Source organism: Podarcis vaucheri (genome assembly GCF_965113315.1).
Source record: "Podarcis vaucheri genome assembly, chromosome: Z".
Taxonomy (NCBI): Eukaryota; Metazoa; Chordata; class Lepidosauria; order Squamata; family Lacertidae; genus Podarcis; species Podarcis vaucheri.
The window spans coordinates 4,234,174-4,249,148 of record NC_138758.1 but is presented as its reverse complement, the minus strand read 5'-3'; the positions used below and the strand labels follow the sequence as shown (position 1 = coordinate 4,249,148).

General features: G+C 45.6%; 1 protein-coding gene across 2 annotated transcripts in view; it reads left to right on the top strand.

The window, feature by feature from the left end:
* Window positions 1–14,975, top strand: part of SLC7A3 (solute carrier family 7 member 3) — a 30,308-nt gene that overhangs the window by 10,134 nt on the left and 5,199 nt on the right. For both annotated transcript variants that reach the window (XM_082207438.1, XM_082207439.1), the window contains 5 exons: window positions 8,719–9,128; window positions 9,999–10,157; window positions 11,087–11,264; window positions 11,931–12,043; window positions 12,896–13,118. In XM_082207438.1, coding sequence (XP_082063564.1) covers window positions 8,759–9,128; window positions 9,999–10,157; window positions 11,087–11,264; window positions 11,931–12,043; window positions 12,896–13,118 — 1,043 coding nt within the window. In that variant the 5' untranslated portion in view covers window positions 8,719–8,758. The remainder of the gene's footprint in view (window positions 1–8,718; window positions 9,129–9,998; window positions 10,158–11,086; window positions 11,265–11,930; window positions 12,044–12,895; window positions 13,119–14,975) is intronic.

Sequence of the window (14,975 nt, the reverse complement as noted above, 5' to 3'; positions counted from 1 at the left end):
ATAAGCTAGGGCACTTCTGGGCACTGATTGCAGAGGGACAGCATTTTGCTTTGGCACCTTTTCTTGTTCTGCTCTGTCAACTCCATCCCTTCAACCAGAACTTGTATGATCACAGAAGCTGCAGTGGTGCCTTGATGTGAGCAAGGCTTCTCTGGGTAGGAGGCTGGTAGTTTAATGTTTTCAAAGTGGTGGGAAGTTATGAGGCAAAGCTCCTGGGTTTACTTCTCCTTTGTATGAGAGAGCACTGTGAGTTGTCTTGGATCCAACATCCAGCATGCATCGATGAAATCTTATATAATCAAAACCCATTGAAAAAGCCTGCAAACACCCTGTTCCACCCCCGTTCTGCCTTTTTAGAGATTTTTCAGTGATGTTTTTATGATGTCTACAGGTCACTTTGGGGTTCAGTGTGATGCACATATACACAGTCGCGCACATATTGAATGTGCGTAAACTGGGGGCTGTGTTGGGAAACTGTGTACGTGCAGCTACTCACACAGAGTCAATTAAGGTTTGGCAGACAGCCAGAAGGCAATCAGAAGGAGTAAGTCTGCCTGGTGATAACAGAGACATGGAGACCGCTCCCTGATTGGTCAAGCTCTCTCAAGGGAGTGATAATTAATGACCTACTAACTGGTAGTTCAGTGGTTCAGTGTGTCAGTGAGTGTAGGAGTTGTGAGTCGTGTCAGAGAGAGCTAGCAAAAGATCCGTGTTCTGTTCCTGTAAATAGTCCACTGTATATAATAAACACCTAACTACAAGTTCCTGGTTCCTTCTTCGTCTATTCTGTCTGCAGCCAAGTCGCCAATTGCTTCCGTGGATTCTGCATGTATTCTGCTAAGGTCCTGCAACTAGTTGGAAAGTTGCAAAACAACAAATAGGTTTTGCCGATAAGCTGCCTGTATGCTATTTGTATAAACGTTAAATGTTGTTAAAGATAGCTTATTAACTTTGCTCCATTAAACATAATTTGGTTTCCCCCCACAGCATTGCAGTTTGCATTGAAATGCAATTTGCAAAGGTGGTGATTAAAAAATAATAATTCACCAGTGAATGAAATGAAGATGATGGTGCTGCAATATGGTCACAAAATATGACTTAAAGATGCTGCACTTTGAAACCAAGTGTTGCGGGCAAAAATTTCTAAGCAGGTGGAGCATTCTGCAGATGGAATGATTTCCTGTTGCTGCTTTTCACGAGTGGCACTACTTCTTGAGGACTCTTTTCTTCCATCTTTGCCCTTTTCTGACTCTCTTCTTCACAGCCCTTTCTTTCATCCTCATTTTCATTTGGTCTCGTTCTCTGGATGGTGACTTGGCCCAGCTCTGTGCTACTGCTTTGCAACAAGGACCAGATTGAACCTGGAGAACTTGCCCCTTGAGATGCTCCTCCAGTTGAGTCCTTTCCACCCCAGCTTGCTGTGGGCAGGTGGGGAGATAAATGGCAGCCCGCCCTGTCTTCTGTAGCAAGCCCATTCAGGTTAAAGTGAGCAGGCTGCTGCATCTCTCCAAGGTTTGATGCTAACTCTTAATACGCTTGTTGTTTATAATCCTTTGCTTTGTAGGGAAGGGCCCCCTAACGATCCATAGTGGGCTCTCTGTCACACTTCCACCTGCCCCAAGGATCCACAAGGCACAACCACTGAATTAGAAACACCATGAATTAGAGACATCTCTCCATATGAACTGACCCAAACCTTGCACTTGTCATGTAAGGCACTTCTGTATGTCCCTGAGAGGTTCGGAGAGAACACAAGAACAGGCCTTTTCTGCAGTGGCTCCCCGACTGGGGAATGCTCTTCCCAGAGAGGCTCGCCTGGCACCATCATTACATGTCTTTAGATGGCAGGTGAAAATGTTCCTCTTTACCCAAGCCTAGGCTATTAAACAACTTATGGCCTCTTAAATGTTGGGGGGTGGGGAAGGAGATTGTTAGTATGACTATTTTATTATTATGCTTTGCATTATGTAATTATTATGCTCTGTAAAATGTGTTCTTAATGATGTACAGCACCCTGGGAGCTTTTGATAAAGGGTGGTATATAAATTGAATAAATAATAATAATAGAATAATAGGACTGAATAGTTGCAAGGTACCTCCAAGGGTCATCCAGTCCAACCCCCTGCAATGCAAGAATCTCCATGACAGAGGGCCATCCAGCTGCTTAAAAGCCTCCAAGGAAGGAGAGTCCACAACCTCCAGAGGGAGTCTGTTGCACTGTTGAACAGATCTTGCTGTCAGAGGCAGTAGCTTGCTGCTCCTCAGCAGTCTTCTGTGGCCTTCTGCTCTCCTTCCATGCCCACCAAACTCCATACCCAGCCAGTGAGTTTTGCATTATCAACTGCTTTTTCTCAATCAAACTAAAAGGCTTCCTTAAAAAAAGAATAATCCACCCCCACATTTATTTAATATTAAAACAAATCCTTAAAAATATGTAGGAACACTAAAAGGCTTCCTAAGCAGCTTAGCCAGCCTGTTCCCACATCTCTATTGAGGAATATGCTGCTAGGCAGTTTTGTCTGGTAGTTGTCCAGCCATCTCATGTCAGCTCCTGCTTGGATCCCCCCCCCCATCAAGCAGAGATTCCCATCCTTCATGACGGCAGCAAGTAGTGGCCTCCGGTCCTGGCTGACCAGCACTGGACTGTTTCTAGGGTAGTAGGATTCCTAGACCAGAGCACAGCAGGCAAGTTTGCTTTTTCTAGAAATGGTGCCATGATCACGGCAGCCTGGAACTGCTGAGTGTGTGTGAAGTCAAACGGTTACGTAAAGAAAAACAAACCAAAGCTGCTGGCTTTTGTAAGCTGTGTGCACTTGACTGTCTCCTGTTGCACTGGAGTGTGTGATTCTGGAGGTTTATGCTAGGGGGTTGCAGGGGGATGGGAGGACGAAGCTGTCCTTGTGTGTGTTTGTCCAGGGGTTCTTCCCCTCCCCATGCACAGTAATTTCTGGCCTTGGCTGAACAGGCACTTTGGTTTGTGGGAAGAAGCGGTCGCTGGTAGCCAGGGGGCAAAATCTTAATACTTCCACCTGCTGAGATCATTTCTGGGCACTGTTCCCACAACAGACCCAGGCTTGAAAAATGTGTTTCCTCACATAACTTTTTCCATTTTTATTCCGTTCTGCTGGAAATGGAAGTTTGTGTTCCTTTGGCTGATGGCGAACATCCATCAAGGTGACACTTCCCCTCCTGTTTGTCAGGAGCCAGGAGGGTGACACAAAGGACCAAAGCAATGTTATTGCAACTCCCACACTAACAATATGCTTCCTTAACATTTCGGCTTCAAAGGGTAAACTCTGGGTTCCATCAGAAGAACCCTGCAGTCCCCAATGGTGCTGTCTGTGGCCATGATCCGGATGTTAAGGAACTCAACAGGGAATTGTTAACCCACCAAGGGTTCATAGCAGACAGTTACACATATATCCTCATAGCCAGCTCCTCTTCCTGCTGCTCATTTGCTGGGTCAATGTTTGTTTGTTTGTTTGTTTGTTTGTTTAAAACAATTTTCACTAGTTTTTAAAATAAATACTAGAACCATTAAACACTTACCCACCAGTACATCTAATGGTGTTTGTTCTATCTATTGCCTTTAGACATAAGCTTCCAAATTCAATAATAGTCAAACGTATTACTTAGCGTAACCACTCCACTGAGAAGATTGAGCGGTTGGTATAACAAGGTCTTGATTTGGGTTGGGTCTTGTTTGCAGCTAGATCCCCTCTGTTCTTCTGAGTAGACCATTCCTCATGAGGGGACCTCTGGCGACAGAGCCATCTGGCAGCTCCTATGGAGGCTCCAGCATTCCAGAGGATAAAGGAGTTGTGGGCTTCCCATAGGCATCTGGTTGACCTTTCTGAAAATCGGATGCTGGATTAGATGGCCCACTGGGCAGATCCAGCAGCCAGGCCCTTCAACCAAGTCCACTGTAGCCTTTACTCCTGAGGCCTGGGGGGCAAATCACATCAAGGCAGGGCTTGGGATGTGGTCAGAGAGATTCCTACGAGGCCGAAGTGAAGCAACCATGTTGTGGGTTCCTTCACCCCCACAGCTGTATTAGGGCTTTCTGTGGGGCTCCAATCCTCTTCTTCTGAAAAGATGCTCCTGGGTTCTGAGATGTTAGCTGGCCAACTGCAGAGGGCATCTCTTTGTTGATCTTCTCTTTGTACCTTCTGCATGCCAGTTTCCTTCCATTGATGTAAAAAACTATTTCTGGGTTGGGAAACATTTTGCACATTTTCTGTGTCTCTAAAGGAGCAGGAAAGGGAAGGAAATAAACCAGAGATAGATCCAAAAATATTAGTACTGGCTTCACTGTTGCCAATATCTTTTTCATAGCTGGTTTTTGGCTGGTGTTGCACCTGTGATTCCTTCTGCCAACCACAGAACTGTTAATGGCACAGGACTTTCCTTTTAGTTACATGTTGCCAAATCCTGGTTTTTCTATGCTTTCACTTGTGGGTTCTCCAGGATGCTCATAAATAGCGCTTTTCCCTGTTAGCAAACAAAGCAGATGGTCTGCTAGCAGATGGAGATGGTCATTAGTCTTCATAGATCAATGCTGCAGAAAGAGGAAACGAGAGGGCCTCTGCTTTGCTCTGTCTCCCGACAGTGTAATCAGTCAGCTTGATAGACAGGCTGGGTAGATGGCATCTTTATTGATTCCTTGGGGCAGCACAGATGATGGAAATTCTGCAGTTGGCTGGTTATAGACAACAAGCAGGACCTGCAACAAAATGTTGCTGAGCTGCATCCCACTAAGCCGTTAGGTCAGAGCTGGTTAAATGTCAACATGGTTAGGCATCTGCTAGACTGGAGGTTCACATCCCAGCACGGGGTCCACTGGCAAGAAGCACCCTGGACCTGCTGCAATGTTGTAAACTCAATTGAGGGAGGGGTGTCAAGGGTGTCTTGCTTAAAGGGTCTCCAAAATCCAGAGCTGGCACTATGTTCAAGCAAGCCAGTTCCATTTCTCCCCTGCACACTCCTACTTTTCCTATTCTTAATTTGCAACTGATACGCAGTGTTCTAACTGCTCCTGGAAGCCACACTGTACATGCTTCATTCTCATCGGGCTCTTTCAGGTGTTGTAGAGAGTTGGCCCTTTTGTTTCCAAGTGTTGTACCTCTACATACCTTGAGGCTTGCTGACCTTCCTCTTTCTTCTTTTGTTTATGCTCAGCCTATTGATTTTGCAGGATAGGTTCTAATAGGTACGAGAGGATGTATTACCATAATTACAATTTATCCCTCCAGGTACCCACGTGTGTGGGTTGAATGGAGTTTTGAAATCCCACCATTGGCAGCAAAATTAAAAGCATAGGAATTAGGCTATAAAACCTTGCTTTGAGCAAGTCCAACAAACGCAGTAAGCTGGCTTCCCCCTTCTTCTCCCGCTTAACAAAGAATCAAAACGGTAAGTAAGTTGAAGATATTTTTTACTTCCTTAAAGGTTGTTTTCAGCAAACAGGAGGCAAAAATAAATCTAGGTTAGAAAATGCATAGTTGAATTCTAAAACAGAGTCTACACTCAGGGAGACATCCACCTCCATCGAAGACAGGGTGAAGGAGATATCCATCTTTCCATCAAAGAGAGAGTTACTGACAGGAAGGAGAAGGTTTTTTATTTCTCATTTCTTCCTGCCACTGGAAGCAGGGGAAATGACACCACACAGAGCTCTCTCTCCACTAAATGCATTCCTATGGTTTGAGTCTGCCTATCTAGAGATTTATAGCTCTGTGGTCATTAGCCCCTAGACTTACTAATTAACAAGAACAGGGGTGCCAACTTGAATAAAATATTGGGGGGGAGGTAAGCCCCGTCCCACACAATCCATCACAAGATGTGGTGCATCAACTTAGGGGGGGCAGCCTCCTCCAATATTTTATTGGGGAGGGTACTTAAGGGACCCTAGGAGCTGGCTCCCATGAACAAGAATATGCATTGTTAGTTTTTTGTTTTGCTTTTACTGCAAATCTCCCACAAGTTTGCTGTTAGAAGGATTACAGGGAGATGTTTCCCCTGCTATAAAGGTAGTTATTTGGGACTGAAGCAGTTGGTGTATACTCATACTTTGATGTTCCTACAAATGTTAAGACTGTGCACCCCTTGCTTGATAGCCTGTGATAGGTAAGAATTGCTGTTGGGCAAGCAGGCAGGGAAGCCTTTGAAGAGGAGCACAGTTTGGATCTTTACAGCAAATCAACTTAGGTGTGCTGCATTTCCATGGCAGAAACACTGGGAAATGGAGTGGAAATGCTTTGTGGGAATGGAGTGAGTTGAGAATTGGGGGTTTCACTTGTGCTGGTACTAAGACCGGGCAGTGTGGATGTCATTAGCCCAGCCTTGTAAAAATAACCACTCTTCTGTTTGCCTGCGATGAGACTGTTATGATTTGTCTGAGCCTAGTGCAAACTTTTCACAAAGAGCACAGATGAAATCCTTTTTATCTTTTGAAAAACAGACAAGGAAAACCTAGTTTGTGTTGAGCAAGCAGAGGATTGGCTGGTATCCTTCAATTTCTTCTGGGTCTCTTTGTTTTGGATTCCTGGGGGGAATTGCAGTATGGAGGGTGCCCCATTGTAGTATGGGAATTGTAGTATGGAGGGTGGTGGGAATTGTAGTATGGAGGGTGCCCCAGAGCTTTAATTCAAGTTCTCTCTCTGTCTGTCCTAGAGAAGCATCTGATACAGAAACTCCCTGTTCAGAATGCTGCTGGTGTTTTTAGTTCCGTACACTGTTTCTGATTTGGTTACATCAATTCTGGGAAGACCAAGAAGTGCCACATAGGACAGATGGGCTGATTGCTTGGTTATTTAATTTCTTATTCCACTTAATATGTTAAAAACATTTCTAAGTGGTGTACAGAAAACTGAAGCAACAACAGACAACTTAAACAAAATATTACAAAAATGCACAGGTAGATATAAAAATGTTACATTAATTAATACGAAGTTAGAAGTACTGTATATATAAGTCACTATTATTTCGTTGATATTGCTTACATTAATTTATTCAATTACATCAGGATCAATGAATTTATTTTTGTCAGTGACAGCCAACACCTTTTCTTCTTTTTCACTCTTACTAAATTTGCCATCAATCAATCAATCAATCAATCAATCCATAAGCATCATCTACAACTTCATTCCTTGCCTCCATGGGATCACTGTCTTAGCCCAAGCTCCACTGACATGGAGCTATTTCCCCCTCTGTGCTTGGTTAGGTGGGATTGAAACCACCTTGTGATTTCAGTACTTGTTAAGTTGCCTTCATTTATTTGTGAAATTTTGAGAGCTCTTTTTTTTAAAAAAAAGATGCTGTCTTTTGCATCTACACAGGACTTTTAACAGCAGATTCAGGAATGTGGGGTGCAAGTTTTGTTCTGTGCATCATGTGCCAGACTTAACGCTGACCCCAAGGTCTCATTCCGCCTGGCCCATAGCTGGATGTTCTGGACTAAAGTTTGTTATGTTGTCTGTTAATCAAAGTTGGTTTAAACTTTGGTTAATAGCTGAAGATATCTTCCTGCCTTTTTATCTTGTGTAAACACTATTAATCCGAAGAGCTGCCTTTTGCTAACCTTCATGGACACCTGCAGGGTATGTGGATTTAATGTGTAACCACCATCCCTCTGGCTTCTAAGCTAGCCTCTGGCATTTCCAACAGCAACATTTACCTTAAATACTCTGGGTTGAGACCCAATGGGGTTGCATCCAATGTTAGCCCTACTTGGAGTAGACCCATATAAATTAAAGGCCCATGTTTAACGCTAATGCCAAAATCACTAGGGTCTTGGAGGGCTGGATCATGCCCCTGAACTGAGAGTTAGCCACTGCTGCCCTAGACTTGAAAGCTATAGTCTAATCTAAGGTAAAGGCAAAGGGACCCCTGACCATTAGGTCCAGTCGTGGATGACTCTGGGGTTGCAGCGCTCATCTCGCTTTATTGGCCGAGGGAGCCGGCGTACAGCTTCCGGGTCATGTGGCCAGCATGACTATGCCGCTTCTGGTGAACCAGGGCAGCGCACGGAAACGCCATTTACCTTCCCGCCGGAGCGGTACCTATTTATCTACTTGCACTTTGACGTGCTTTCGAACTGCTAAGTCAGCAGGAGCAGGGACCAAGCAACGGGAGCTCACCCCATCGTGGGGATTCAAACCACCGACCTTCTGATTGGCAAGTCCTAGGCTCTGTGGTTTAACCCACAGTGCCACCCGCGTCCCACACAGTCTAACCTACTTGATTTGAAAAAGGGCCAGTGAAAATTCCTCAACTGTCCTTGGGTTACAGGTTACTTAGATTCTGGGGATCCGGGATGAAAATTGTGCTTTGGAACTGGCACTCCCTGATTGCTTGCTTCTGCCCCTCATAACAATTTTTATTTTATTTCAGTAACAATTCCTGCCTTACTTGCAGCTTATGAATAAATAAACACTGCCTTAAAACAAACATAGGTTGGCTTTAAAAAATGCTCAAGGTGCTGGCCCTGAATGGCTGAACTTGACCACAAAGGGAAGGAGGAGTGGAACACCATTATGGGGTTCTGCTGGGGAACAAGGAATTGCCTTATTCCAAGTGGTATAGGGCTCCAGCTTCCTCAGCTACATTTTTGCATTACCACTGGCATGGTTCTGTTACATCTTAAAATCCTTACCCACATTCTTGCTGGTGTTCATCCCATATTGCTGGCTCTAACACTGCAACATTCTCTTCTCTTAGATCCTTGGGAAGCATTGGACATTTTACACAATTGTCCAGAATGCTGGAGAAAACCATGGCAAGCTTCGGGAAGAAGCTGATCCGGCAGCGCACAGTGGACCTCAGCTCTGATGAGTCCCAGTTAGCTCGTTGCCTCTCCACCCTGGACCTGATAGCTCTTGGTGTGGGCAGCACCCTTGGGGCTGGTGTCTACGTTTTGTCTGGGGAGGTGGCCGTGGACGACGCAGGCCCTTCCATCGTGCTCTGCTTCTTCATAGCGGCTGTCTCATCAGTGTTAGCTGGTCTGTGCTACGCAGAGTTTGGAGCCCGAGTGCCCAAGGCTGGCTCTGCCTACCTCTACAGCTATGTCACAGTTGGGGAGATCTGGGCCTTCACCACAGGATGGAACCTCATTCTCTCCTATATGATAGGTATGTGCCGTTCGGCTCAGAGTAAAGGAGGTGACTTTGAATGAGTAGACAAGAATGATTTCACCCTGAGATCAGGTGCAAAGAAACAGGTTTGCCTGCAGCAATGCATCAAAGAAGCACCCTTCTCAGCGCCCAAACCCCTCAGGAGTAGGGGGCCACCTAGACTTACATTACTCATTACTTACAGATTCAAATAGCATAACAGTTCAGTCACAGTTGAGAAATAATTTTATGCATAGTTTATTTAAAATATTTTGGGGGCCATTTCCCCCCGACTGAACTATATCCAAAAGAATTTTACTAAAAATTGCTAAAATAGAGAGAGGAGGGATACAGTTCAGAAAGAATTAATATCAAAACAGCAGCACAGAATTAAAACTACTAAACAACAGAGGTTTAATTTGCCTCCTTAATGATGTTGTGGCTCCTTTACTACTCAGAGAGGGGTGATTCTCAAATGAAGCGTCAATTTTAAAAAAGCCACTGTCCGGTCACTACCCATCTAACCTTACCTAATAGAGACACCTGGTAGAGAACCTTCTCAGTTGGCATTGCTTCCTGGCCAGCAGTTACTATCAGCAGCCTCCTGAACCAACTTAACTTTCTTCAAAGGCAGCCCTGCAATACAGTGTATTGGAGTAGACTAAACTGAAGTTTACCAAACAAGAATAACAGTGGCCAGGCGATCTCTATCCAGAGAGGACAAGTAGCATTTTGCTTTCTTCTGGAACAAGTGGCTCATCTTGATGGTATGAGTTGTTCTCCCATATTCATCTCGGGCATCTCTCTGTGGTGCCCATTCACTCTGTATGTGGCTGGAAGCGGCTGAGGTTGTGTTTGTTAATGAAGGGCTCTCCTTTTGGTTTCCAGGGACAGCAAGCGTCGCTCGTGCCTGGAGCTCAACCTTTGACAACATCATTGGCGGCCACATCTCTAATTTCTTCCACAATCATACTGCCCTGCATGTGGAGAATGTGCTGGCTAAATATCCTGACTTCTTTGCTCTCTTTCTGGTTTTGCTGCTTACAGGTGAGGCAATCTCTACAGCAGTAAGGCTCTTCTTCCCCGGCAATAATCATAGAATTGTAGAGTTGGGGGGGGGGACATGAGGGCCATCTAGCTCAACCCTCTGCAATGTGGGAATCTCAACTAGATCACACATGACAGATGGGAGCATCGAGAAGATGGCCACCAATCTGTGAGGCAGGGTGAGGCAGCTGCTCTCACCATTTTATAGTTTCATGGTCCTTTTATTGTTTTACTTTATTGTTTTACTGCCTTATTTTATCATTTTATGGTTTTACTTCCTTGTTATCTCGGACGCCTTCCCACTGAGCTAGGAGGGCGACACGGCCCAGAAAGGTGTCGCTGACGCCGCCGCGGCCTCCACCACCACGGCAAAGGAGCTCAGCAAATTGGTCTCAATTACCTGCCTACCTTGGAAGTAGTCCCGCGGAGAACCCTCTTGCAATCCAACCTCGACTGCTTATAAACTTCTAAGGAAGGAGAGTTCACCACTTCCCAAGGGAGTCTGTTACACTGTTGAACAACTCTCACTGTCAGATTCTTCCTGATGTTTAGTCAGAATCTCTTTTCTTGTAACTTGAAGCCATTGGTTCAAGTGCTATCCACCAGAGCAGGAGAAAACAAACTTGCTCCATCTTCCAGGTTACAGCCCCCTCCTCAAGCAGCTTACTTGTCTTACCTCCAAAGAAGAATGAAAGAGGGAGAGAGCCTCAACAGATCTTAAATCAATGCAGAGGTGGAATCAGGGTTCTCCTGAAATATACCAATGACAGACTGTTTATGGAGCGCTGTATTTCGGAGCCCCATGAATAGGTTCTTCTGCCCTAGAACATGTTGTGAAGGTGATCATAATCGTTAACCCAGCAAGCCTGGAGGCCTGCTCCCAAGAGACTTGGCATAAATCTGTGCCCTCTTCTGTCACTCTCTTTCAGGTTTGCTGTCGTTTGGTGTGAGTGAATCTGCCCTAGTGAACAAAATCTTCACAGCTATCAACTTACTGGTCCTGAGCTTTGTCATCATTGCTGGCTTTGTGAAGGGAGATGTCAAGAACTGGACCTTATCCAAGGAAGATTATCAGAACCACACATGGAAACATGAGGGTGGAAGCAGGTAAGGGCCCTTCTCCCCTTGCATAACATCTGCCTGACCTTCTCCCCAAGCTTCTGTTAAGTTTAGGATGGGAGGCAGCAGCCAGTCCTGCTCTGTGGAGAATAGTATCTGGGTGCAGGTGGCTCCCAGTTTTTATTATGGTGCTGTGCAGCACATAGTTTTAGGGCAATGTGAATGGTTTCCCCTCTCTGGGCACTGAGCAGGCACCAAGCGGAGAGGGCATCCAGTAAGCACTTGTCCCACTATAGGGAAGGAGGCCTGAGGACTCTGACAGGGTCCTAGAGTCCTCCTTCCTCCTTCCCTTAGCCTAGTTAGTGCTTTTTCCAGCTTTGGGAAGGAGGGAGGAAGGCTTTATGACCCTGTCAAAGCCCTTGCACATTCTTCCTAAAACCCGACAGTGCAACAGCGGGGGCACCAAATTTTGGCCTAGCTCAGGGCACCATAGTACCAAAGTCCATCCCTGGCTAAAGCAGGGGTGAAGAGGAAAGGAAGCAGCAGCAGAGAGGAGCCAGTTTGGAGAGGCCCTCATGGTTCATGGATCAGCTGTTCTAGGGGGAGATTTAATTCATCAAGTATACATATTCCTGAGTGGCCCGTCAGGAGGTTGTTCTCCTACGTTTTGGCTTCCTTGAATGTTGCTGAAGTACATCTTTCTTTCTCTTGCAGCATTGGGCACTTTGGCAGTGGTGGCTTCTTTCCCTTTGGCTTCGAGGGGGTCCTCTCTGGGGCTGCCACGTGCTTCTATGCCTTTGTTGGATTTGACTGCATTGCAACCACAGGTAGAGTATCTGCATTTGAGGGGTGTGGCGAATAGGTGAGAAATTCCCTTCTGTATTTCCACATACCCTGGAGCACAGGCAGGTGTGCAATCAAGAGAGAGGGAAATGTCATGCTCAGCAACTGGGGGTGAGCTGCGTGCATCAACAGGGCCCTCTGGCATCTCTGCTCTTCTCCCAGGGCAAGGCTGAGCTGCTGTTCCGTACTGTGCTTTCAACAGGAAGTTTCTGCTTGTGATCTGGGGAAATAAGTCATTAGCAATGCAACTCCGTGCAACAGTGCACTGCCTTACCTGGAAGTTCCGAAGACCCACTTCACATGAGATAGTTCTCCTGCCTAGAGATGTTCTTTGCCTGAGTAGTAGATTTGCAGGGCAAGTAAACAACCCCTGCACTGTGCAGATACTGTACACATATTTTAAGTAATGTGGTGTGGTGTGAATTGTGTGTGCAGGGTGGGGGTCCAAGGCTGTGCCTGTCTTGGGTAAATGAGAGAGGAATTTGCTGGAATCTCATCTGAGTTGTTCTGTTCAGTCTGCATTTTAATGTGAGCCTAACTCATTCAAACAAGTTACATAAATCAAAACACAGCCTTTTCTAAATTTTGGTGGCAAAATTCTCCAGCAAAAAAAGGGGGGGAGTGCATATTAAGAGGAATTGCAGAGATGCAGTCATCAGGGCAAAACTGTGCACACAAAAAACATATATATGGGGACGAACGCGCATGAGAAATGTCGTGGCGACTTTAAGAAACAAGCACAAAATAATGTGGAAATGGGACAAACTGAATTTAAGATTAAGAGGTGAGAGAAACTGAAGTTGATAGTTTTCTTCTGTCTCGACCCCTTTCTCCAGGTGAGGAAGCTCGGAACCCTCAGCGCGCCATGCCCATCGGCATCATTGCCTCACTCCTGATCTGCTTTGTGGCTTACTTTGGGGTTTCTGCTTCCTTGACCTTGATGGTGCCTTACTACTTGGTGAACAAGGAGAGTCCCCTGCCTGATGCCTTCAAGGCTGTGGGGTGGGAGCCAGCCCGCTACGTCGTAGCTATTGGCTCACTCTGTGCCCTCTCCACCAGGTAAGGGATAAGGAAAAGCAGCATTCACTGAATTTTCTACTGCTGTTACATAGGAAACGTGAAGAGCTGTGTTAGCTCCAGTGTCTGATCCTCATAATATTGCATATGTGGACCCAGTATTATTATTATTATTATTATTATTATTATTATTATTATTATTATTAATGAATTAATTAAATTTGTATGCTGCCCTTCATTCATAGATCTCAGGGCAGTTCATGACATAAAAATACATAATAAAAATAAGAACGAACAAACAAAGAATCCCTGCTCCCACAACACATTTTAAAAGGGCATCAGATGTCAATCAGCCAAAGCCCTGGTTAAAGAGGAACGTTTTCGCCTGGTGCTTAAAGGTGTATAATGAAGGTGCCAGCTGAACCTCCCTGGGGAGAGCATTCCACAAGTGGGGATCCACTGCAGAAAAGGCCCGTTCTTGAGTTGCCACCCTCTGGACCTCTTGTGGAAGAGGCGCACGAGGAAAGGCATCAACTGATCTTCTCAGGGTCTGGGTTGGTTTGTAACAAGAGAGGCGGTCCTTGAGGTATTGCGAGTCTGAGTCATTTAAGACTTTCCAGGTCAAAACTTGAATTGGGCCCAGAAGCTAATTGGCAGCCAGTGCAGTTGGGCCAGGATCAGCATAATATACTCAAATCATCTTTCCCTGGTGAGCAATCCTGGCTACCAAATTCTGCACCAGCTGAATTTCCAAACCATCTTCAGATTCAGCTCTGCATACAATGCGTTTCAGTAATCTAACTTAGAGGTAACCAGACCACAGACAACAGAAGTTAGGCTCTCCTTGTCCAGATAGGGGTGTAGCTGGACCACTAGCTGAAGCTGATGGAAGGCACTCCATACCACCAAGGCCACCTGAGCCTCAAAGGACAGCAATGGGTCCAGAAGCACCCCACAAGCTGTGTAACTACTCCTTAAAAAGAAGTGTAACCCCATCAAGAGCAGGCAGCATCCCAGCCATCTGGTCTAGGGAACTATCCACTAACAGTATCTCAGTCATATCTGGATTGAGCTTCAGTTTATTGGCTCTCATCCAGTCCGTTACCAAGGCAAGACAATGGTCCAGCACTTCCACTGCCTCACCTGCAAATAATAGCCTTTGCCAGCCCTACCTGAAGAGCCCAGGGACTGAACCCAGGACCTTCTTCATACAAATTGTGTACTCTGTGGCATCCCTATTCCCTTCATCTGCCACAGTTTTCATCTTAGTTTAGTTGGTTTCAGTATTTAAATCCTACTATCCTACTGCTGGAAGAGTAGCTAACAAACAGAAGCTTGCCCAGTGGAGAAAATGCCAAAGAGCTGTAATCTATAAAACAAATAAAAGAGCAGATAAGATAAATCAAATCATCAGTGATACTTTAAAAGACCAGCTCTGGTTTTAAAGCAGGCAACACAAGGAGTCAAAAGGTTATTAAATGCCATTAAAGACTCAAGTGAAGTGGGCGCACTTTGCCTAGTAGCCTCAAGGGTCGTACCAAAGTGTGAGGCAAATGTGTCTCAGGATAGAGTTCCCTGAGCATGGGCACAACTACAGAGAAAGCCCTTGCCCCAGTAGCTGCTTACCTGTCAAGCGTAGGTCAGCAATCAAAGCAAAACACAGTGTCAGTGAAGTTAACTCTTTATTCAAGAAACCAAAACGGTGCAGACCTAGTAATCCTAGTAGGTCTTGGTAGGTCTTGCTCCAACAAGGCAGTTGCAAGGACTGAAGGTCCCCGCCATCTCCCAATACTTCCTAAGGCTCCTCCTCTCCAGGTTCTTTCCAAAGCAATTGGAAACTGCACCTCTGCACACCCCTCCTCTGCTTTGCCCTCTTCATGTCATTGCGTGTTCTAGGAG